This window comes from Sphaerodactylus townsendi, linkage group LG10 (assembly GCF_021028975.2).
Source record: "Sphaerodactylus townsendi isolate TG3544 linkage group LG10, MPM_Stown_v2.3, whole genome shotgun sequence".
Lineage (NCBI taxonomy): Eukaryota > Metazoa > Chordata > Lepidosauria > Squamata > Sphaerodactylidae > Sphaerodactylus > Sphaerodactylus townsendi.
The window spans coordinates 11,115,912-11,141,511 of record NC_059434.1 but is presented as its reverse complement, the minus strand read 5'-3'; the positions used below and the strand labels follow the sequence as shown (position 1 = coordinate 11,141,511).

The following is a 25,600-nucleotide window of genomic DNA, read 5'->3' as shown; positions in this document are numbered from 1 at the left end:
TCCCACAGTTATACAAACAAGTAAATAACAGAAAATGAGCTATGCAGCTTCCAGCAAAGACAGGCGGTTTCCGCACAGCCAAGGGAGAGACCCTGCATCGGCATCAATCATGCCGATGCAGGCTCTGAGGCCGTTCGCACAAATGGCCCCATGGGATGCGCAGCTGTGGGAGCAAGCTCCGCACAGCTGCGTATTCCTCTCCCCCGCCCCAAATGCCTCCTTACCTTCTGCTGGCAGCCGCGTTGCTCTATCGTCACTCTGAGGAGGGAAGGGGACACGCCCCCATGGCCAGAGCGACGGCTGAAGCACCGGAGACCAGGGGGCGTGTCCCCTTCCCTCCTCAGAGCGAATGGCACAGAGCCACGGCTGCTGCCAGCAGAAGCTTCTCAAGGGAGGAGTTTGGGAGAACCAGTGGGAGGGAGGGGAAAACGGCAGCTTCCACCGCCGCCCGTTCGCATGGTGCAGTGGGATGAAAGCCGGCGTTTAGGAGGGAAAACCTTCAGCTCTCAAAGCTGAAGCCTTTGAAATTACACACCGTTTTGGCGGGCACAGAGCGCTGCTGCATCGATTTGGCAGCGGCACCTGTGCAAAGGGTCCCTGCCAAAACGGTGTTTTACCGGGCTGAAGCCATTGCATTCAGCCCGTGCAGAAACCGCCACTGAATCTGTCTACAAAAATCCATTTACAGGATTGTCTACAGATCTGTGAAAGAATCACCTCTGCACCAATTCAAATGTATAAGCCGGCAAACACAGGAACAGTTTAATTCCAAAATGGGTGAAAAGAATTTAATATGCACACTTACAGAAGGTACTCCTCTCTCTTCAGTGGTCTTTCCCCACCCATTTCCTCCCTTACCCTACATTTGATGTTACTTGCAATGCATTTCAGAATGCTTTGGGGATATCTTTTTTCCCTCAAATGCCCCCAAAGATGAAAAGTACTATTCAATTAAATTGTTTTGCATTCTTAACAGCAAATCTGCCCTATGGCAAATAGCAGGCAGTTTCCACCGATGCTTCATTCGCAGTCAGCCCTTGGAGAGAAATCTGGCTGGCCTGTTTTGCCAATCCTAAATCTGGTAACATTTTCATTCAATGCTGCACGAAGCAGACTCAAGTCAGCTGGACTTTGAACGTAAATTTGAGGAAAACCAGGGGCCTCGGATAAACACGATGAAACGTTTCCAAAAAAATCTTCCCAATTTTAAGCCAGAAGCTTCTTTGATTTCTTCTTTCTTCGTCTGGCAGTCTTTGCCTTCCTTCCATTTCTCCTAACGTTTGCGTTCACTTTGTTCTTCTTTTGATTCAACTTCTGGCCACCTCTGCAAAAGAAGGCAAGCTACCTTGACTACTGCGCTTACTAGTATATAACATTAAAAATATCAAACACGGTCAACAGTGAATGGCTCCAGAAGCTGAAGGAGAACGCCTTGCAAAAGCTCAAACTGCTTCCACATCACAGCATCCTCCATAACTGCTTGTGAGCAGCGAGGACTGTAAAAAGGTTGGGGTGGATGTCTGCCCATTTCCTCACTGCAATAACCATCCGGTGCAGCAGTAACTACTTTTAATTCACAGATTGTTATATACAAGGCATAACCTGCAGTTTTTACTTCAGAAGTGGGGAAACACCATGGATACTGGCAGAGGCATAGCGGGAGAAAATGGCACCCCTCCCCCCACTTACCTGAGCTGGCGGCAGTCCCGGGCAGCCTGGTGGGGCTGAGGGGTGCCCGGTTGCGGCCTCTGCCAGGCCTGGTGGCACTTTGCCTAACCCTAACCCTAACCCAATCCCAGTGTAGAAACCACATTAAGAACTTGATGGGATAATAGAATAGAAGAACATTTAAAAGAAATACACAAAGCATTTATATTTTGCATGGGAAACGTCCAATCTACTGAAATGACCACGCGCATCCCCGTGATCAACCTACCGGCAAACTGTTGTAGCCGCACGCAAATTGGGACAGGCGGTACGCTTGTGGTCCGCTGCTCCACAAACGAAACATCCGGGATCAGCATTCTTACAAGAGTGACTCGGAAGCGCACACCGCTTACAAACGGGACAGTGGACCCAAGCTGCAAAACGAAGGATCAGAGGCCCCAAAAGGCCAATAATGAAACATATACCTCAAGAGAATTTCCAACCTGAAGAAGAGTTCTTTAAAAAGACCTTTTAAGGCTCTTCTTCGCTCCCATCAGATATCGAACACTATTGAGTGAAACGAATCCTTCAGGGTTTTTTTTTTTTTAACAAAGCATTTGCCTCCTATCGATCAATATTTATTTTAAACATTTTAAAGCCACTTTCCCACCCAACTTAGGGTCCCCCAGGCAGTGAACGATCAAAACATTTAGACAAACTTAAAACACACACGAAATTAAACAAAACACCCGAACGAACAGGAAGGAAGGTCAGTAAGAGTACTGAGGGAATGCTAAAACAAAAGAGAAAGGCCTTCAGGGCAAATGCCCAAGACAAATGGATCACATTGTAGGCGCAGAAGGCATAAGAGGAATATACTCTGTTAAAGCAAAGGTTTTCTTTTTGCCCTCTATTACTTTCTTTCTGTAATGGGGAGTTGGCAACCATAATGCAGCTGAACAAAGAACAATGCAGGCCTGAAAATCTATCCTTTTCCTGTTACTAGGCAAGCTTGATAGCCCAGCAGAATGCCCCTTGTTCAGAGTTACACAGAATGTGCAAATTCAACTGTTTTTAAGGTCTTACTGCTCCCAGACAGATACCTTGGATTTGCCCTTCTTCTAGAGACAGAAGAGAGAAACATGGAAATGTTTAAGCTCTTTGTCTAAGAAGAAGGGCAACAAAAGACAATACAGATAAGAAAGAAACAGGGGCCTAGTTCATCTTGCGTCAAAGAACCAGGTACTGACATCTTCCAGTAAGGGTCTTGGACAACCCCAAAACATGGAAAGGGAAAATTTCCACCTTTCTTTATGATTGATTGATGATGTGGGCATTTTGGGGTGTATTCTTTTTTGCCATTTTGATGTCACCTGTTTGAATGCTATAAAAGTAAGAACACACTGTCATTTTACGTGGCTCCCATGATACTCTATTGCCCTAGTTGGCTGAATAAAAATCAAATTGATTTTATTCTGTATCGGCTTGAGCTTTCTTGAGCTTCTTTAAGTTTATTGGTTAACCCGCGTTAACAACATTGCTCTTGGTGTTCAGGAAGACTCGAGTGTATCAAGATTTAAGAGACTCTGGCAAAGCGTTTTGCTACAGTGAGAACTCTGCCATGAATCATTTTATTTATTCATTTATTTACTGTACATTTGATTTCCCTTTCATCACCAAGGTCATGGCCCACAATTGGTTGGAGAGAAAGATTTTAAAACTCAAATTTGAGACGAGTCTGAAAAATATGTTATTAAATATTGCAGCAAGTCATATTCCAAAAACATACGACGAATGATTTAAGTACGTGGTGATGGCGCCAAACTGGAAGACAGAGAACTAGCCAGACTTAAATGAATGGATGAGCAATTAACTAAGTCTGTGGTAATGGCAAAACTAATATCCTTTGTACATAATAGATCAATTTTAGAATTTCAAGAAAAATGAAACTTTTTGTATTAGATAGCTGAAAGTTGAAAAAAATAAAGTTAAATAATGTTAAAACCAAAAAAAGAAGAAAGATTTAGGCAAATGTCTGTTTTATAATAAATACATCATTCGATATATTGAAAAGGCAGAGTAACGTAATTCTAAAAAAATGTAAATTTAGATGGTAAGCTGCATAGAAATGGTAAGAATATGAAAATCTATGTTTTATGTACATGTCTGTTTACTTTGTGTACTGAAATAAAAATTAGAAAACGAGAAAGGGGTTGAAACCACCTCCTCTTGCCTCTAAGTATACCATTCTCTGGTATTGATTTGATCTGAGATTGCAAATGCCTTAACTGCCCAGGTGCTCGGGAGCAACAGCCGCAGAAGGCTTTCACATCCTGCATGTGAGCTCCCAATGGCACCTGGTGGGCCACTGCGCGTAGCAGAGAGCTGGACAAGATGGACTCTGGTCTGATCCAGCTGGCTTGTTCTTATGTTCTTATAATGTAAATGTAAATTTAGGTAGTAAACTCGATGGGAACTGTAAGGATATGAAACTCTATGTTTTATGTATATGTATATGTTTACTTTGTTTATTGAGGTAAATTTTACCTTTTTTAAAAAAAGAGAGAGAAAAGGGAGGCAGAACACCTCCCCCTGCTATCTGGCAAACTCCCAGAATCCCCTTCTCTGGTTGGACCCCAGGTATCCTGGGGGTTTGCCAGAATTCCACTGCCTATACTGGAATTCCACTGCCTATACTGGCAAGATCATGCCAGCTCAATGGCATCGGCTATTTAACCAGTGGCTGTCATTTGAAAAGGCTGCTTTGAGGTCGGTTCTGAAGCGGTCTGGTCTCCCTCTGTACTGGAACGGGGAAGTTCCACTGGAAGGGCAGTTCGAGTGTGATTCAAAAAACCCAAAAATACTCACAAGGTTTCACACACGTTTGGCAAAGAAAACAGTGTCTCCATCGTCTCCCATCCTATTCAAAAGAAAAAGTTGGGCACAGATTTGAAACGACAGGATTAACCGCAGAGGGCCCTTGAGATAATGGCCTCGAAGAAGATGACCACCAGTCTTCTTCTCTGGGCCCAGAAACACTGGGAAGTTTTACCACCCAATCCTGTCTGTATTTACTCAGAAAAAAAGTTTCAGAACACAAACAGAACTGTAGCCTACACTTCCCGTTGGGGCGTTCCCTCTTCCCCCACCCCCAATCTTGTCAGTCACTCACTCAGGCACACTACACAATATTTATACTCAGCCTCTTTCCAAGACACACTCACTTTGGATGTGCATGCATTGCACGCTTCGCAGTGTTGGTTCTCTGAACTCACATATCGCTGACAGATGCAGCAAAACCTAGCAGAGACGGAGACAACAGTTAGCATTGTATACCACCCCAGAGCCCTTTCGGGGTGGGTGGCTTAGCAAATCGAATTAATAATAACAACAATAACAACAGCAATAACAATAATGATGATGATGAAACCGTGGAGCACATGTAAGAAAATAGCCCAAACTGACTATCTCGAACGTCACAATAGGCTAGCAGCAGTGGTGCACTGGAACCTTTGCAAAAAGTATGGCCTGCCCTGTAGCAAGACCTGGTACGAGCACAAGCCAGAGAAGACCATAGAAAATGAAGAAGCAAAAATACTCTGGGACTTTAGAATACAGACAGGCAGACACCTGGCACACAACACCCCAGACATAACAGTGGTAGAGAAAAAACATGTTTGGATCATAGATGTTGCTGTGCCAGTTGACAGCAGGGTAGAGGACAAAGAGCTGGAATAGATCACAAAGTACAAGGACCTACAAATTGAAGTTGAACGATTGTGGCAAAAAAGAACAGTAATCCCACTAGTAGTTGGTGCTCTAGGAGGAATCCCAAGAAACCTTGAAAAGCATCTGGAAAGCCTAAACTTGGACAGAACATCAGTCCACCTGCTGCAGAAAGCAGCACTTCTAGGAACTGCACATATTCTACGCAAATACCTCTAATATCCTAGGTCCTTGGGAAGGACTCGATATTCAGAGATGAATTCCAGACACTTGTGCTGTGTTGTTATGTGTATAATAATAATAATAATAATAATAATAATAATAATAATAATAATAATAAAATCAGTTTCACCCAGGAGACATTTCACTAGTTGCTGTTAAAATTGAGTTAATATCAGTACAGTGGAACCTCGGTTTTCATTGGTAATCCGTCCGAAAAGAATTGATGAAAACCGAAACCGATGAAAACCGAGGCAAACTTTTCCATAGGAATCAATGTAAATCCAATTAATCCATTCTAGGCACTCCAAAAAACATACCAAAAACACATTTGTTTTATTCTAGGAAAAAGTAATGCTGAAAACAGTAACAAACAATAACACTAGGACCAGCTTCAGAGCCAGTGGACCAATGTCGCACCATAAAGCTGTCTGACACCTCTTTAAGATTTGTCTGAAATGGGGCAAGACGTTGTCATTAAACAAGTTGCAGACAAGGCCTGCAACAGTTTGTCCGGGTGATTTTTCTCCACAAACCCCTGCACCTTACTGCAAATCGATGAAAACCGAGACAAATTTTTCACTGAAAAAATCGATGAAAACCGAAGGCAAAGAAAACAGAGGTTCCACTGTACTTTCTTTTTTTCTCATTTTGCCATTAAGTTGCAGCCAACTCACGGCAACCCAGTAGTGTTTTCAAGGCAAAAGACATTTAGAGGTGGTTTGTCATTGGCTGCCCCTGTATAGCAACTGTGGACTTCCTTGTTGGTCTCCCATCTGAGTACTAAACAGGGTTAACCCAGCTCAGCTTCTCAGATCTGATAACACAGGGCTAGCCTGGGTACCCAGGGAAGAGTATCAGTACTTTGAAAATTACCACTTTCAAAAATACCTTTAGCTACAGGCAACATGAAGAAGTATGAATAGCCCCAATGAATCTGATTTCATCAGGACTTGAAAGCTAAGCAGGTGAAAGGGGCCACTAAGGAAGACGAGGGTTCCTGTGTAGGCAAGTAATGGCAATGCCACCTCTGTTCATCTCTTGCCTTGAAAACCCCACGGAGCTGGGATATCTATGAGTCAGCGGCACAAAATTATGATGCCGTTCCTTCCTTTCTTGGTTCCTTTCTTAACTTATTACTCCTATATCCTTCAATAAGTATTGATTGCTCCCCCCTCACTGGGCTTTAGGATATGGGTTAGGGTGATGTAAAGACAAATTTATGGCTGGAATGTCTTTGCTTTTATTATATGCATTTTATCATTGTAAACCGCTCTGAGCCCATCAAGATGGGGGAAAGCAATCTGGAAATTTAATAATAATAATAATAATAATAATAATAATTATCATGAAAGCAAGCCTGGGAGAGCCACGCTTGTTTCATTAAAACCTGGGTTCTTTTCTCCAATAACTCCAACCAGCTGAGGTCTCAACGATTTTTATTGAAAAACAGAACTCAAAGAAATAAAACATGATTGCGGTTAAGGGATTGCTTAGGTAGTTATGTCCCTTTTGGTTCGTTGTCCCCGTTCCGGACCCATGGCCCAGAGATGTTTCTCTGACCACGTCTCAAGATGGAATTCTGAAACCTTTGTTTCCCCACTCTCAGGAAAACTCTGTTCAGGCCATGAGGTAACTTAGGCCTTTGAAGTTTCATCCTGGCACCTTTGCATAGTTTCCTGTCCTCCCTCCAGGAGATCAAAAGGCAAAGATGCTTTTCACAGTCATGTGTGATTTTGCTAGTTTTACAGTACTATTCCATCACACGTCTCCCAACCTTAATCTCAGCCTCAGTCGTCATCATCATCATCATCATCATCATCATCATCATCATCATCATCATCATCATCATCATCATCATCATCATAATTTGAAAATCGAGCTTCAGCGTCTATGGCACAAACCAGCTGAGATCGTCCCAGTGGTAATCGGCATGCTGGGCGCCATCCCAAAAACACTAGGGCAGCACTTAAAACATCTTCAAATTGACAAAATTAACATCTGTCAAATTCAGAAGGCAGCCCTGCTGGGATCCGCACGAATACTACGCCGATACATTACAACTTCCTAGGCCTCTGGGTGAGGCTCGAATTGTAATGAAGGCCAACAACCAGCTAAAGATCTGGCAGCTGTGAAATCTACAATAATAATAATAATAATAATAATAATAATAATAATAATAATAATAATAATAATAATAATAATAATAATAATAATAATAAAGCATGAAGGAGAAGAAGCTGAAAAATGACAAAATCAAAGCAGACCTAGTTAAGAGGTACCACCTGGACAAGAGGAAACTCAATGAGGCAATAGAGGTGGTCAAACAACAGCTGGTGGCAGTTTCAAAGAAGATTGCAAGATTCGAAGCAAGGGTTGCTCAATTCAAGCAGAATCAACTTTTCTACTCCAACCAGAAACGATTCTACCAGAATGTAAGTGGAGATGTGAAACGAAACACAGGAGAGCCAGACAGAGAACAAACGATTGAGTTCTGGAGAAACATTTGGGACAGCCCAAAGAACTACAACCAAAATGCAAGTTGGGCCAAAGATGTGGAGGCAGAACTGAGCAGCAACAACATGGACAACCTGATAATAACAACTAAAATGGTTGGAAAACGAGCAAAAAAGGTGAAGAACTGGACTGCCCCAGGCAGTGATGAACTACATGGATTCTGGCTGAAGAAACTGACCAACTTGCATGAAAGAATTGCCCAACAGTTGAATCAGGTGCTGCAAACAGGCCAAATTGAAGAATGGATGACAACAGGGAAAACGTTTCTGATAATGAAAGACCAAGAAAAGGGAGCAATCCCTAGCAATTACAGGCCAATCACTTGCCTACCAACAACCTTTAAGCTTTTTACTGGCATATTAGCTGATGCAATACAAGACCACCTGGAAGGAAAGAACTTGCTGCCCCCAGAACAAAAAAGGAAACAAACGAAACAGTAGGGGAACAAAAGATCAACTGCTCATAGATAAAATGATCCTTGAGAATTGCAAAAGAAGGAAAACCATCTTGCATGTAGCTTGGATTGATTACAGGAAAGCATTCGATTCACTGCCACACAGTTGGATACTTCATTGCCTGGAGATAATTGGAGTCAGTGAAAACATCAAGAAATTGGTCAAGAATGCAATGCACACTTGGAAAACAGAATTAATAGTCAATGGAGCAGGAATAGGGGAAATCAACATCCGAAGGGGAATATTCCAAGGAGACCCCTGTCCCCACTACTCTTCATCATTGCAATGATTCCGCTCTCTGTAATTCTAGAAGAAAACAGGTCAAGGATATCAGACAGCAAGAAACTCACCAAAAAATTTCACACCTTCTATACATGGATGACCTAAAGCTCTATGGAAAATCAAAAGCAGAGATTGAGTCACTACTGAACACAGTGAGAGTCTTTAGCACTGACATTGCAATGGATTTTGGACTTGACAAGTGTGCAACTTTGGAACTCAGTAAAGGTAAACTTGCAACATGTGAAGGTGTGAATATGCCAAATGACATAGAAATAAAGAGCTTACCAGTGAATGAAAGCTACAAATACTTGGGGATACTGCAAGCAGAGAACATCAAGCATGCAGAAGTCAAAGGCGCAATTAGGAAGGAATATCTTAGAAGGGTAAGAAAAATTTTGAAATCAAAGTTAAATGGAGGAAATACAATAAAGGCAATTAATACTTGGGCGGTGCCTGTAGTACGCTACACTGCTGGCATAATTAACTGGACACAAGCCGAATTGGACATCCTGGACAGAAAAACAAGGAAAATTATGACCATCAACCGAGCACTGCATCCAAGAAGTGATGTAGACAGACTCTACCTAGCAAGGTCAGAAGGAGGAAGAGGGCTGCTCCACATCAAGCAATCAGTAGAGGAAGAGAAAAGAGGCCTGAAAGAATACATCCAAGAAAGTCAAGAGCCAGCATTGAAAGAAGTCCACAAGGCTGAGATGCTGAAAGCCAAAGAATCAAAAGAGTATAGAGTCCAACAGTTTAAAACACGAAAGGAGCAGTGGCTAAACAAGCCACTCCATGGGCAGTACTTTAAGAACATTGAAGGGAAGGTTGACAGCAAGAAAACATGGGTGTGGCTCAGAAGGGGAACTCTAAAGAAGGAAACTGAAGGCCTGATTTTTGCTGCCCAGGAGCAAGCATTACGGACAAATGCAATAAAGACACGAATCGAAAAGTCTTACAATGACCCAAAGTGCCGTCTCTGCAAAGAGGGTGATGAAACTGTGGAGCACATCATCTGCTGTTGTAAGAAAATAGCCCAAACTGACTATCTTGAACGTCACAATAGGCTAGCAGCAATGGTGCACTGGAACCTTTGCAAAAAGTATGGCCTGCCCTGTAGCAAGACCTGGTACGAGCACAAGCCAGAGAAGACCACAGAAAATGAAGAAGCAAAAATACTCTGGGACTTTAGAATTCAAACAGACAGACACCTGGCACACAACACCCCAGACATAACAGTGATAGAGAAAAACATGTTTGGATCATAGATGTTGCTGTGCCAGTTGACAGCAGGGTAGAGGACAAAGAGCTGGAAAAGATCACAAAATACAAGGACCTACAAATTGAAGTTGAACGATTGTGGCAGAAAAGAACAACAGTAATCCCACTAGTAGTCGGTGCTCTAGGAGGAATCCCAAGAAATCTTGAAAAACATCTGGAAAGCCTAAACTTGGACAGAACATCAGTCCACATGCTGCAGAAAGCAGCACTTCTAGGAACTGCACACATTCTACGCAAATACCTCTAATATCCTAGGTCCTTGGGAAGGACTCGATATTCAGAGATGAATTCCAGACACTTGTGCTGTGTTGTTATGTGTATAATAATAATAATAATAATAATAATAATAATAATAATAATAATAATAATAATAATAATAATAATAATAATAATAATAATAATAATAATATGAACAAGACCTTTACCTATACCCTTCTTCCACAGGAAGCACTATCGAATGAGGTGAAAGGTTAGTAAAAATACGAACAGGGGACTGTTTTCGGCCCGACTTGCCATGTTTATAGAGGGCATGGTTATCATAGTCCACCTAGAAAATGAAAGCAAAGGACTGGTGTGAAAACATTATCAGTAATTATTGTTGTTGTTACGATCTTAATGTATAGTTGCCCTTTGCCACTGGGGCTCAAAGCAGATTAAGAAGAAGAAGAAGAGTTGGATTTATATCCCCCCCTTTCTCTCCTGTAAGTAGACTCAAAGGGGCTTACAAACTCATTTCCCTTCCCCCCTCACAACAAACACCCTGTGAGGTAAAGGGGGCTGAGAGAACTCAGAAGAACTGTGACTAGCCCAAGGCCACCCAGCTGGCATGTGTGGGAGCGCACAGGCTAATCTGAATTCCCCAGATCAGCCTCCACAGCTCAGGAGTTAAAGTTCACAGCAACATTATGGGATGCACTTGTCTGCTTTTACCCAGGGTAAGAGAGGTCCAAATTCCACATCAAAATCCATGGATTGAAGACATAACAGTCTCCTATTGTGAAGCTGCTTGGATATCGCAAACCGCTGCTCCAGAAAACCCGTGTGTGCAACTTTGGAGAGAAAAGACTCTCTCGCAGCAGCATCCTTTGCAACGTCAGAAACTGCCGCTAGGAAAGCCACAGCAGTGGCATAGTGGCTAAGAGCAGGTGCACTCTGATCTGGAGGAACCAGGTTTGATTCCCAGCTCTGCCGCTTGAGTTGTGGAGGCTTCTCTGGGGAATTCAGATTAGCCTGTACACTCCCACACACGCCAGCTGGGTGACCTTGGGCTAGTCACAGTTCCTCGGAGCTCTCTCAGCCCCACCTACCTCACAGGGTGTTTGTTGTGAGGGGGGAAGGGCAAGGAGATTGTGAGCCCCTTTGAGTCTCCTGCAGGAGAGAAAGGGGGGATATAAATCCAAACTCTTCTCACAGAGCTCAGGAGCAGAAGACCGTTTGGATTAACCGCATGACATAAAACATCCCCCAAAGAGCTAGCACCTACCATCGCCACGGAAACAAAATTAATGCCACTTCCTGCCCTTCCCTTTTCCTCCCCGTGAATTCTCCCCAAAAGGTGCTGTCTTTTGGTAAGATTTTTGGTAAGATTTTAAATGTCATTTTACATTATATATTTATTTTAATTGTATATTTTAACTATTGTCAGCCACCCTGAGCTGGATTTCGGCCAGAAAAGGGTGTTGGCGGGGGGGGGGGGGGATCAAACATTCAATCAATCAAATTCTCAGAACAGACTCCCAAAAGATTGCACTTTCCTTTTCTTTTAAAAGTTCCCTCGACTTTTACTGCATTTTGACTTTACCTGATAATCCAGCATCCTGAAATTTGGGAAAATGTCAAGAATGCGCAATTCAAAAAAGTACGGGAATATCCAAATTACGGGCAGCTCTTTTTTGGCAGCGTCTAAGTAAGCAAGGCAGACAGAGAGGTTGATTGGTTTGCTTTTTTAAAACGGACAAGATAGCCGGGTGATAAAGATATGCAAATAGCCCAACAGCATAGCATCTCACAAGCAATTTTGCAATGGACCTTGGCCATAGACCCCCAGGTCTTTAATTATAGCTTTAGACAACCAATATACAGAGTTAAAGCTTGCATAACTGGTACCAGTCTATCTGAAATATCTTTAAAGTATCTGAAGTCAGAGCTGCAAACATGGCTTAAAAGCAAACAACACTTTGAAAAAACTTGCTTTGCCAATTGCTGCCTCGACAATTACCTGCATGACCAGTTTGCTTCCAAATGGCCATTAGCTGTTTGAAAGTAAAAGCCAGAGTTTCCACCAAGCCTCCAAACGGAGGATCAGCCACCAGGATGACCCCTTTGCCTTCGTCTCGTTGCAAGAATTTCTGGCACGTGTCATGGGCAGCCTGCAAAAGATCAAGGGTCCAAATACAGGCAGCAGTCACACGTCAGGTTTAACCGAGATGCAGTAAAAATGTGCATGAACCTGGCTTGTTGCTGGGCTTTCACAGATGCCTCCCCTAATTCCTCTTTGCATAAGGAACAGAGGCGTAGCACCAACGAGGCCGGGTGGGGCGCAATGCCCTGGGCACGCAGCGTGGCGTTCCGGGGGCGTGGCGTTCCAGAGGTGTTCCAGGGCGGGGGTGGATGGTGCTGCGGCAAGGGTGCATGCGCGCCCTGTGCAGAGTTCCCCCTCGTTCCGCCCCTGATAAGGAATGAGGCAGAGGTGGGATCCAGCAGGTTCTCACCAGTTCCCGAGAGTGGGTTACTAATTATTTGTGTGTGCCGTGAGGGGGTTACTAATTGGGTCTGCTTTTCCGTTAGAAATTCCATTAGGTCCAAAAACCATAAAGTCCTGTTGTTTCCTATGTGGCTGGTTAGCGAAGGTAGAAAACGGGATGATTCTCCCTGTTGGGCTGTTTTAAAAACATGTTTTAGAAATATGGTAAAGTTCCTTGTTTAAGGAAAGTATCCTTCTTTTGATTTCTAGAAACAAAATTAAGTATTTGAAAGTATTAAGTATTTGTCAGGCAGTCAATTAGAGGAGAAGTAGTTGTTTCTGTTGGCAGTAGATGATAGGACTTGCTATAATGAGTTTAAATTATGGACCGAAAGATACCAGCTGGAAATTAGGAACTTTTTTTTTTACAGTAAGAGTTTTTTACAGTAACAGAGAAATTATTAATGCCCCGCCCCCGGAATGCCCAGCGACGCCCCTGTCGTGCCCCGCCCAGCCCCATTGGCGCTACGCCACTGTTTGAATCCCACCACCATGGGAACCTGTTACTAAAATTTTTGGATCCCACCACTGGAATGAGGTCGTTTTTTCGATCTCAACCAACAAGTGTTGAGAAGTGAAAAATATCTTAAACATAAAACTGTTAATCTCTTTGTAATCTTCGCAACATGACAGGGTTTGGCAAGAGGTTGGAGGCCTTGGGGCAGGAACACGGGGAGGGGGGGCATACCTTAATGGCAGCCCCAGCAAGGTGCTTTCAAGGCAAGTGAGAAGCTGAGGTGGTTGGCCATTGCCTTCCTCTGCCTTGGTGGTCTCTCACCCAAGAACTGACCCTGCTTAGCTTCCGAGACCTGATTATTTATACCTCGCTGTCTTCCCTCCCAAACAAAACACAATGAAACACACACACAAAAGGGAGGAGCGCTAATAACACTTAGTGAGGGGACACCAAACAAAACCACACAATCAAAGCTCCACATGAGAGAAGACAGATAATCATGTCGTCGAACTTGGCTGCCACTTACCTCTCCGCCAAAGAAATAATGGTTAAACATATTGTAGTGGCAAAACTCCTCCTCTGTATAAAACTGAGAGTACCTGTAAAGAAGTTATTTCCTTCGTTAGAAAGTCTAAGCCCAAAAAACTGGTTGATCAGATCGTCAATATTGCTCATGGATTCGAGTCAAGAAATGGCTTCCATTTGCAGTGTTCTTGTCTTTTAGTCAACCCTTTACCCTCACTTCTCCCTGATTCCTGTTTCATAGTCTACTGCCTACTGTTCGTTCGTTCGTTCTTTCTTTCTTTAATTTATATCCCGCCCTATCCAGTGGTGGGATCCAAAAATTTTAGTAACAGGTTCCCATGGTGGTGGGATTCAAACTGTGGCGTAGCGCCAATAGGGCTGGGCGGGGCACGACGGGGGTGTGGCCGGGCATTCCAGGGCCGGGGCATTCCTGGGCGGGGCTGTGGCAAGGATGCAGCCATTGAGCCGGTCCTTGGGCAGGAAACGAATGCACGCAGGCGCAGGCTGCCACGCACACCAATGCACCTCCAGCTAGACTGCTTCAAGTTCTGCGCGCTACTGCTGAGAGGAGGGGCGTAACTAAGGCAAAAATCACGTGGCAAAATCACCATTTAGTAACCCCATCTCGGCACACACAAATAATTAGTAACCTACTCTCGGGAACCTGTGAAAACCTGCTGGATCCCACCTCTGGCCCTATCCCAGCAGGGCTCAGAGCGGGTCACAACAAATCAATAACAGTTCATTAAAACATTTAAAACAGAACCATACAAAATGGTCCCTGCGGAACTGCCAAAGTCCCATTATTTGACATTGGTATTTTTAAAGTGTTTTAAAGTTTAATTATAATTATGCTCATTATTTCTGGTACATGTTATTAAATTATGTCTGTAAGCCCAGCCCTGGCTGGGATAGGATGGGGTATTAAACTTCAATAGAATAAAATAAAAATGTCCTACCTGAAATCAATATCTAACAAAAGACTCCTAATGGGATTTTTTGGTACCTGCGACGATTGTAGTTTGATCAATTCATGGAGCCTGAAAAAAATTAACATAAATCCAATTCAGTGTATAATACAAACGCCCCCTAGACAATAACAATGAGGATACTAAATATTCTCAGTATGGAGGAAAAAAGGGAAGACGTGTTCCTTTTCAGGAATGAGTGTCATATGAAACATTTCCTTCTCAGTGTCATATCCTAGAGACAGGATGTACTGGAATAATATCCAGAGTTGAATCTTATTGGGTTGGATCCCATTGAGAATTTCCACTGATGGAAGGGATTTCCTCCTATGTCAGGGGTTTGCAACCTGCGGCTCTCCAGATGTTCAGGGACTACAAATCCCATCAGCCCCTGCCAGCATGACCAATTGCCCCAGTTGCCCCTGAAATGCTACTCCTGTAAGACAGGCAGTGACGGAGGGAGAGGGAACTGCGTCCAGGGCACGAACCGCCCGCAAGCGCCCCCTGCCCTGATCCACCCCCACCCATGCCCCACCCCTGGGAGTGGGGGGGGTCTGTGGGGGTGATTTTCCACCCCCACATGATGCCAATGGTGCGCACCTGCAGGCTCAGAACAGTTAGGAACCGCTGCAATGAGCACAATATTACAGCACCAGGAACAATGCAATAAAACTGAATTATACATATTAAAGAACAATTAAACAGAAATAGACTAAATTCAAAGAAGGCACTCCTTTAACTGAATGAGCACCAGTCACGGTCTCAAGCTGACAAGAGACACCAACCATTTTCCCAAAGAACAACAATCCAGAGTGAAAGTATTCCATGACCAACCTCGGTGTGCCAATGCAAAGGACTCTGTTAAAGTTGTGTGCCACAATGAGGTCCAGCAAGAACCGGCAACTCCGGTCAGCAAACAGATACTGCGCGTTAGTCTTCTTGTTCTCCAGAGGTCTGAGGAGCTGGCTGGGTCTCCTCAGCTGGGCCACGGAGATCTCACCAAGTACCCGATGGCCAGAATGTCCTCCCCACTCAGGTGGCAAGAGAAGCTGTTGGCATTCTTGACAGAACTTCCTTTCCGATAGGGGCAAGACGGCAAACTCCTTGTACCTTGCATTGTAAAGCAAATTAAACAAGTGCCTTAGGATACAAGACTCACTGGTTAGGAAAAATTGAAGGTGGCAGGAAAACAGGAAGCCCCAACATGAAATGATTGGCACAATAAAGGAAACCATGCCCTTCTGCCTGCAAAACCTAAGAAGAAGAAGAAGGAGGAGGAGGAGGAGGAAGAGGAGGAAAAACCCGGGTTCTTTTCTCCAATAACTCCAACCAGCTGAGGTCTCAACGATTTTTATTGAAAAACAGAAATCAAAGAAATAAAACTTAAATGCACGGAGGTTGCTCAGCTGGTTACATTCCTTTTGGTTCTTTGTCCCCATTCCGGGAACCCATGGCCCAGAGATGCTTCTCTGACCACGTCTCAAGATGGAATTCCAAATCCTTTGTTTTTCCCCTCTCAGGAAAACTCTGTTCCACCCTAGCACCTCTATATAATTTCCTGTCCTCCCTCCAGGAGATCAAAAGGCAAAGATGCTTTTCACAGTCATATGTGACTTCCCTTTGTGTAGCGATAACATCATTCCATGACACGCCCCTTTTTGAGATGAAGTCTGCAAACTCCATGTTCACATACTTCAGCTTCCTAATAATACGGGTTGCATAATATCACATGTTTCTAGCTAATACATAGTTCAGCTAACTATTTTCCATCACAATATTGAACTGGGGTATCTCTAACCCTTTAATAACATTTGAAAGAAAAATTTCTTTCCTTTGGAGGTGAACCTGTGGGAAAACTCTCTACCACATCTTCATCAAAATTTGCTGAGGGCTACCAGAGGCTGACAGACATGCTGAATGGGCTGGACCCCACACCTCTTTCTCTAGGTCATCATTCCCTTAAGATGCTGTTTGTTTTAAAATTTATGGAAGCGGCTTTGAGTGGTTCAGTAGAAGAGCGGGACTAAAATATTTTAAATCAATATATTCAATAAATGAAACAGGGCATAAAAGCAAGAGAAGTGCAGAGGTGGTTTGTCATTATCTGCCTCTGCATAGCAACACTTGCCTTCCTTGGTGGTCTCCCATCCAAGTACTGACCCGAGTTGACCCTACTCAGCATCTGAGATTTGATGAGATGAGGTTAGCTTGGACCATCCAGCTCAGAGAACAATTAACCACTTAGACTGGGGTAACTCTGCCATTGGTTTCTTTGTTCCTTCTGAGATGACAAGATACCCCTCAGGATGTTTAAGGTTCCACAGGTTTCTAGCAAACTGTCCACAGGCCTGCACACATCAGCAATTCATCACAGGGGTTCAACCATACCTTTCCGCATTTTGCGCGTGAGAGAGGGAGGGCTGCCGACTTCGATTGTACTTTTCCTGAGCTAAAAGGCTAGCCTCGGACACCTGAAAAGACACACATGAGAGAAACATGGAAAGTGAAAATATTCCCATCAGTAGAGTTTCAAAGGCACAGTCAAGTGGTCAAGTGATGTTTCAAAGTTTCCTCCCAGAATCAACATGCCAGCCAAAAGGAAGCAACTCCCAAGCAAACATATAATAATTCCAACATTTTATGGTTAGAAATTCATATACACAAGACTAACGGAGCCGTACTGAGAATGTCTACTCAGAATCTGAATAATTCAATGGGGCTTATTTCAAGGAAAGTGATACAGTGAAACCTCAGTTTTCATTGCCTTCAGTTTTCATCGGTTTCGGTTTTCATAGATTTTTTCAGTGAAAAATCACCCGGACAAAGCTGTTGCAGGCCGTGTCTGCAACTTGTTTAATGACAACGTCTTGCTCCATTTCAGACAAATCTTAAAGAGGCGTCAGAAACAGACCTCTTTGGACAGCTTTCTGGTGCGACATTGGTCCACTGGCTCTGAAGCTGGTCCTAGTGTTATTGTTTGTTACTGTTTTCAGCATTAAACACTATGTTTATTCACCAAAAAAATGTGTTTGTGGAGTGCCTAGAAAGGATTAATTGGATTTACATTGATTCCTATGGAAAAGTTTGCCTCAGTTTTCATCGGTTTCGGTTTTCATTGATTCTTTTCGGACTTTTCTTTGCTCGTGTTATTTTATCATCTCATGGAGATAAATGGCATTATAAAATAAATAAATATCATCTTCCTGGCACTCTCTTTTCTTTTAACCACCACCACCACCACCACCACCACTGAGAAGCCAATTTGCTTTTGCTAATTTGAAGGGAGGAGATTTTACCCCTTCCTTCCTACACACTCCCCCCTCCAACCCCATTTTACTGTATGAGACAGTTGAAACTGAGAGAGTGGTTAACCCAGGGGTGGCCAATCTATGGTGCTCCAGATGTCCATGGACTACAATTCCCATCAATCCCTGCCAGCCAATTGGCCATGCTGACAGGGGCTGATGGGAATAGTAGTCCATGAACATCTGGAGCACCATAGATTGGCCACCTCTGGGTTAACCCAAGGTCAGACAGTGAACTTCCTGGAAGAGTGGGAATTCAAACCCGGATTTTTCAAGTCTTAGTCCACCAGCTACTATGGCTCTTGATTTCCCACTCCCACAAACACATCTAACCAGTTCCAGAATCGAATGATCTCGGGACTATTACAGCTGTGCATAATTCTATGCAACCCCTTCGCTTCATAAATCAAGATCTGTGCTGATTTTAGTGGGAGATATTTAAGCATAAGTTTTGCACTGCAGCCAACCACAGGTAAACACAATACCCAGAAAGAGATGAGGATTAATAATCAACCTGATATACAAACACCACTCCTGCTTTCTGCTTACTTTTTCATCTTCCCACTGAAAAAAACGACAGTCTTTTCTTTCTCTGCAAGCGGAACAGGCGTAAAATCTTCTCCCCTCTTCCTTTCCTTGGCGAATCTTTGCAAACAAAAGAGTGGGCCCTGAAAGAGAGTGTGACTTAGAAGCTTTTCGAGAAAAATGATAACTACTTACAGTAGAATCTACTTGAGGTTCACATAAAAATACTCCTGCCTTTCAAAAGAGCAATCCAGAGAATGGAGAGGTAGAGGGACAATTCTACGGAAGCATCTCCCTGCAATAGTTGTGAAATATTGAGAAGGGCCAGGAAATCCCATTCAAGGTGTTTATAACTTTTGCTGGAAGACTTGACAGTAGTATTACAGATGAAAAGCATTGATCTGATAGGAAACGTATCGTTTACAGTAAAATACTAGAACAAGATTCTGTGCAAGGACAGCATAACCCAGTACCTTAATCAGATACAACCCACAATCACAACATAACCTGCTCTGTGATATTGTCTCAGTGCTATGACTGTATGTTTTCCCCGCAACTGCACTGATATAACTATTTGTCTTAGGACAGTGGTGGCGAACCTTTTTGAGACCGAGTGCTTATTTATTGCAAAGTGCCAACATGGCTATTTAACCTGAATACTGAGGTTTTAGTTTTTTAAAAAAACGGTTGGATCAGAGGCATGTGTTACTCGGGAGCAAGCTTGGTGGTTGTCGGTGGTTTTGCTTTGAAGAAACCGTGCAACTCTCCCAATGGGTGAATCACAACCCTAGGAGGGTTTACTCAGAAGCAAGCCCCATTGCCAGCAACTGCGCTTACTCCAAGGTAAACGATCGCACTTTAGTTCTTCACATGAAACTCTGTGGGGTTTAACAGCACTTAACAGGGTTACCTACACTGCTTCCCCAAAATTAGGTCTTAGGTTTAATGCTAATAATCGAGCCCAGTGGCCCAGGCCAGCCTAGATGTGGGTGTGGGGGGGGGGTGACTCTGTTTGTGCGTGCCCACAGAGAGGGCTCTGAGTGCCACCTCTGGCACCCGTGTCACAGGTTCACCACCACTGTCTTAGGACATGGTTGCAGGGGAAGACCCAAAATGAGATTGATTAATATTATAAAGGAAGACACAGCCTCTCAGTTTGCAAGGGTGTTTAGGGGTATATCTACCTAAAATGGTGCCCGCCCCCGTGCCCCCAGCTGCACCACACTGGGGGGAAGTTCAGGGCTGGTGAACAGGCTTTCCCCACTCACAATCTCCTCATAGAGGTCAGGTGAGGGGCTGGCCCCTTGCCTGACCTCTGCATGGAGGTGGGAGCAGCAGGAACCCATTTGAGCCTGACAGGGGCCAGGGTTGGGTCCAGTTCTAAGCTTTCAGACTTTAATGGGGTAAAATCCCGTTACCTTCATCATCATCATCATCATCATCGTCATCATCATCATCATCATCATAGTTTATTTACGGTCATTGACCAGCAAGATCCAAAAGAATTAAAATCATAAAATTTACAGATATTACAAATCTACAGATTAAAACAGTTAACAAAATGCAGATAATAGGCCTCAGGAACTCAGAACATCTGCTCAAGATAATGAGTGGAATGTCAGTCTAATAATAATTACTAATAAGGATTAGCTGGCAGAGCCAATAGTGCTCTGCCGGGCCTTCCTGATTTTACTTGAAATCCAGGCAAACCTGGCAACAGAATACGTTAGATTTTTATTGGTATCTGATAATAGTATTTTAGCCTTTTCTTTCTTAGCCAAAGGAAAGTTTGTCTGGTCAAAGGACAGAAGCATCCAACGTATCTCATCATAATATGAGCATTCAAATAATATATGTTCCGAGTTTTCAACACCTCCTATTTGACAACTGCAAATTCTACCCTCAGTTGGTACTCAGTTGGCAAAATAAATCCCATTGGTAGTTAGACGAAAGGGCGTTGTAATGGAGTAGGCTGTAGGCTCTTCGATAGTTAACGTTAAACAAAGAAGTGAGATAAGGCATTATTGAAAGTTTATTCAGCATTATTTTACTGAAAATTGGGTGTTTAAGTTTATTGAGATCGTGTTGCCTCTCAACATCTATGATTCTAAGTTTAACAAGATCCCTAGCTGTTACCTTTAATTTTAGGGTTCCAGGATCTTGCTTAGAGCTGGATCCAACCCTGGCCCCGCCATCCTGAGACTGAAGCCAGCTAATCTGGAGCCTCTGCTCAGGTGGAGCTTGGGGGTGGGAGACAGAGCCAACGGTATAAAGCTAGAGGGATCAAGAGCCACAGGCTTCAGTCTGAGCTCAGCTGAGGCCAGGCTTGGATCAAGGAGCTTAGGGCTGGCTCCAAGCTTGGTCTTAGCCAGGCTCAAACAGGTCTTTTCTGTTCCTGTCTCCACGCACGCCTGTTCTTTTGAGCTTCATGCTGTCAGAGTGCCTTTTGCAACTGCAAAATAAATGGTTCTTCCTTCCACTCTTGGTATTAGTTATTGGGTTTACTGATACCAGGTAAGATCCTGGAACCCTAAAACGAAGGGTAACAGCATTATACCCCATTAAAGTCTTTTCCCTCCCCGATCTCCTCAATCTACACCCCCAGGTATTTCCCAGTTCACAGTCGTCAACCCTACCAGGAAATCTAGCCACAGAAAATATGTATGGATGCCACCCCAAATGCTCATACGATACAGCTAATGCGTGCACACTCTGTGTATAGCATACCCTTGATTTCTTTTTAAATGCATATGATTTCTTTTTATGTCAGTAGTCCCCATATTACATTCAACACGCACAAAGGCAAAACATTTCATTTACACCTCACATTTAGACAGGAACCGGTCCCCAGATTCAGTTTATTGCACAAGTTTTAATTATTTGTATGTTAAATTTTTTTTGGAATCTGTTGTTATGAATGATGTACTGAAATTACCCGGCTTAGGCTTGGGGAGGGGGGTATTAAACTGAATACAATAAACAAACAAGTTGCAAAGTTGATGCCCATTGGCTCTTTCTTGCAAATAAGGGCATACACACAGGAGGCGCATGTGTTCACTGTAACGTGTGAACAGGGCTTAGCTATAAAGCAGGGGGGTCTCCAATCTATGATATTGCATCAACCCCTGCCAGCAGAGTGGTTAGAGACCCCTGCTCTAAAGGGAATAGATTCAGGGCACTAATGACTTAATAGGGCCACTTCAATGGGATGCCCCCCACACTACCCCCCAAGAAAGGAAAGGGGGAAAGATGCCAAGTGATTGGGCATGGTCCAGCTACATTTTAAAAGGCATTTCCCCTTTAGTATCCTGTAAATAATAAAACGGGCCTTGGACTCACCATGCGGGCAGTGAGGGGCTGCAGCAGCGGGGTCTCGATCCAGCACCAGCGCCACCCCCAAGCGGGGAACTCCTTCCATCGCTTTTCCAGCTTCGCCACGCACGCGGTGCAACCGGCGCTTCCGGTTCCCAAGCGGCTGTGGAGATCCTACGACGCCAAAGGCCCTTGCGCATGCGCATACGGCGCCCGTCCGAACGGAAACCAGAAGGGAGCGTTGCAGCTGTTGGCGCTCTGCTTTTCTATCTCTATGTTCCGGCGGCCGAGGTGAGCCATGGAGTTTGCGTACCCTGCGACTACACAAGCGCCACCTACCGTCCCCGCCAGGCAAGAACAGGCAACCAAGGAAGGGCAAAGCCTTGAACTTACATCTTTTTACCATCTTATTGTTCATCATTATTATCATCTCAACAAATGCAATTTATTATCACTGTACAGAGAAAACACGATCTTTATTTTTGTTTTCAAAAAGGGGAAGACAACATTTATCATTCCTGTTATTTCCACCTCTTCTAAACCACTCATTAAAGCCAGTGTGGTGTCATGGGCGACCCAGGTTCAAATTCCCCCTTGTGCAGTGGTGGGATCCAAAAATTTTAGTAACAGGTTCCCATGGTGCTGGGATTCAAACGGTGGCGTAGCGCCAATGGGGCTGGGTAGGGCATGACGGGGGCGTGGCCAGGCATTCCGGGGGCGGGTCATTAATAATTTCTCTGTTACTGTAAAAAACTCTTACTGTAAAAAAAAAAGTTCCTAATTTCCAGCTGGTCTCTTTCTGTCCATAATTTAAACTCATTATAGCAAGTCCAATCGTCTACTGCCAACAGAAACAACTACTTCTCCTCTAATTGACAGCCTGTCAAATACTTAATACTTTCAAATACTTGATTTTGTTTCTAGAAATCAAAAGAAGGAGACTTTCCTTAAACAAGGAACTTTACCATATTTCTAAAACATGTTTTTAAAACAGCCCCACAGGGAGAATTATCCCGTTTTCTACCTTCGCTAACCAGCCACATAGGAAACAACAGGACTTGATGATTTTTGGACCTAATGGAATTTCTAACGGAAAAGCAGACCCAATTAGTAACCCCCTCTAGGCACACACAAATAATGAGTAACCCACTCTCAGGGATTGGTGAGAACCTGCTGGATTCCACCTCTGCCCTTGTGCCATAGAAGCTCTCACAGGGTGGCTGTGCGGATAAAACAGAGAAGACTTTGAGTTCCCCATGAGAGTTGCCAATTTCCAGATGATGCCTGGAGAACTGCCAGGATTACAACTTACCTCCAGGCAACAGAGAGCCGTTCACCCGGAGGAGACGGCTGCTTCGGTAGGTGAATTCTATGGCAATATATCCCATTGAAGTCCCGCCCCTCAGCAAACACCACCCTTCTCAGGCCCCACCTCCCAAATCAATGAATTAACTACATTTATTTTGCCGAAGGTTACCTCCAGGTCGTGCATGTTCAGCCAGATACATCACTTAAATTTTAAAAATCTTGGAATCAATAGGATATATTCAGATATGATGGCATATGATAACCATTCCTGGCAAGGGGTGTGTGTGTGTGTGTGTGTGTGTGTGTGTGTGAGAGAGAGAGAGAGAGAGAGAGAGAGAGAGAGAACCTGCAATTTCCAAGCTCACCTCTTGCTAGCTGGGACAAGGTTTAAATTTCAGAGTTCAATCTAGAATTAGTAAGGACCTCAAGCCAGTTCCTTTTTATCACTGGGCAATTCCGCACACGAGTAAAATAGGTTCGACCCAGTTCCCTGAGAAGGGTACTGACCTAGGTCGAAGCCATTGTTGTTCCCTACTGCAACCAGCTTGATCCCAGCTCGGAGGGCGGAATCATCCTGTGCCTCTTCGCCGCTCCGTTCCTATCGGCTACTGTTCTACGGCCATGTTCCATCTACCCCACACACGTCATTAAAAAAACTGCCACAGGAATGAAGCGACGAAGGTGCCGTTTTTTTTTATTGGCCAACTGTATGCATGCCCAAAACACTCAGCTGTGATTGGCTGAATGGGGGACTCCTGGCACCGGAGATTCCGCACTTTACTGGAATCGAGCTGAGTTCGAGCGTGGTTCCCTGAAAAAGTAGTAGTTCCCAACTGGAGTCGGAAATTTGACCGTTACATGGGGCGAAGCTGGTACAAAACCACCTCGATCCCAGTGGCTGTGCGGAGCACTTAGGTCGAACGCAGCTCGAACTTAGGTCAATAACGCAAGTGCGGAATCGACCACTGTGGTATTCAACACAAAAGTGAATAAGCAGACTGACGAAGGACCTGAATTTTATATACATTCCAGATCAAAAACACCAAAGCCTAGGACTGGCTTTCCCTGGATGCTCCCAAACAGTCACCAGCCCACAGCTTTGATTTTACAAATATAAGGGAACTTTCATTTGCCATTTGGGGGCTGATTCATCCATCCCTGCCTTTCCCAAACCACAAACAACATCCTTTCCCATAGATTCTGAGTCTACCCAAGTCCCAAGATACATTCATGAACCTTCAATGAAGGACTTCCTCAACAGCATTTTGGAAGGTCGGGTTAATCTATTTATGGGATCACCCTGACCTGGATTGCTATCATTCAGATAATTCTATAAAGGCAGTTGGTGAGATGTGAGTTGGATGCTTTTCCATTAATGAAGAAGAAGAAGAGTTTGGATTTATATCCCCCCTGTAGGAGACTCAAAGGGGCTTACAATCTCCTTTCCCTTCCCCCCTCACAACAAACACCTTGTGAGGTGGGTGGGGCTGAGAGAGCTCCGAAGAACTGTGACTAGCCCAAGGTCACCCAGTTGGTGTGTGTGGGAGTGCACAGGCTAATCTGAATTCCCCAGATAAGCCTCCACAACTCAAGCGGCAGAGCTGGGAATTAAACCCGGTTCCTCCAGATCAGAATGCACCTGCTCTTAGCCACTATGCCACTGTGTAGAAAGGAATAGGAAGAAGGAAGGACTTTTTCCATTACTATTTTGAAGCCCCCAGAAGGCATATGGGACCAAGATTGTAGTACGGAAAGGAACTGGGCAAGATTGCATGGAAAAAAATGGCTAGATTCAACACCATATTTCCCTTTGCAAGAAGAAGAAGAAGAAGAAGAAGAGGAAGAAGAGGAAGAAGAGGAAGAAGAGGAGGAGGAGGAGGAGGAGTTTGGATTTATATCCCCCCTTTCTCTCCTGCAGGAGACTCAAAGGGGCTTACAATCTCCTTGCCCTTCGCCCCTCACAACAAACACCCTGTAAGGTGGGTGGGGCTGAGAGAGCTCAGTAGAGCTGTGACTAGCCCAAGGTCACCCAGCTGGCGTGTGTGGGAGTGTACAGGCTAATCTGAATTCCCCAGATAAGCCTCCACAGCTCAGGCGGCAGAGCAGGGAATCAAACCCGGTTCCTCCAGATTAGAGACACGAGCTCTTAACCTCCTACGCCACTGCTGCTCTGACAATCCTCCTTCAGCAGAGTCAGTTGGACCTATATGCCTAATAAACCTATTTGGAAGAGTGGTTAAGATAGAAGATCAGGATTTGACATATTTAGTTCCAATTTCCTTTCTGCCGTGAGGCACCCTGAGTGACCTTGGCATAGGCACAGGCGACAG

The 25,600-nt window shown here is 44.1% G+C and overlaps 1 protein-coding gene across 1 annotated transcript; it reads right to left on the bottom strand.

Moving 5' to 3' along the window:
• Positions 1–728: 728 nt before the first annotated feature.
• On the bottom strand, positions 729–22,118 carry ZCCHC4 (zinc finger CCHC-type containing 4). The gene is made up of 13 exons (XM_048509354.1): positions 21,990–22,118; positions 18,675–18,793; positions 17,209–17,291; positions 15,655–15,930; positions 14,812–14,892; positions 13,854–13,926; positions 12,346–12,496; positions 11,929–12,029; positions 10,553–10,674; positions 4,872–4,947; positions 4,516–4,567; positions 1,937–2,081; positions 729–1,324 (listed from the first exon to the last, which is right to left on the bottom strand). The coding sequence occupies exons 1-13, from the start codon at positions 22,066–22,068 to the stop codon at positions 1,207–1,209; spliced, it is 1,476 nt and encodes a 491-aa protein (XP_048365311.1). The 5' UTR covers positions 22,069–22,118; the 3' UTR covers positions 729–1,206.
• Positions 22,119–25,600: the final 3,482 nt, after the last annotated feature.

Bases quoted from the DNA above. Each gene is read 5' to 3' on its own strand.
- ZCCHC4 (XM_048509354.1), bottom strand. From the start codon at position 22,068: ATGGAAGGAGTTCCCCGCTTGGGGGTGGCGCTGGTGCTGGATCGAGAC. The intron at 4,948-10,552 runs GTAAAGGTCTTG...CGTCTCTGCTAG, and splicing joins CCTGTGGAAGAAGGGTATAG to GTTTTGCTGCATCTGTCAGC. The intron at 1,325-1,936 runs GTAGGTTGATCA...CTTCTTTTGCAG, and splicing joins GCGGCTACAACAGTTTGCCG to AGGTGGCCAGAAGTTGAATC.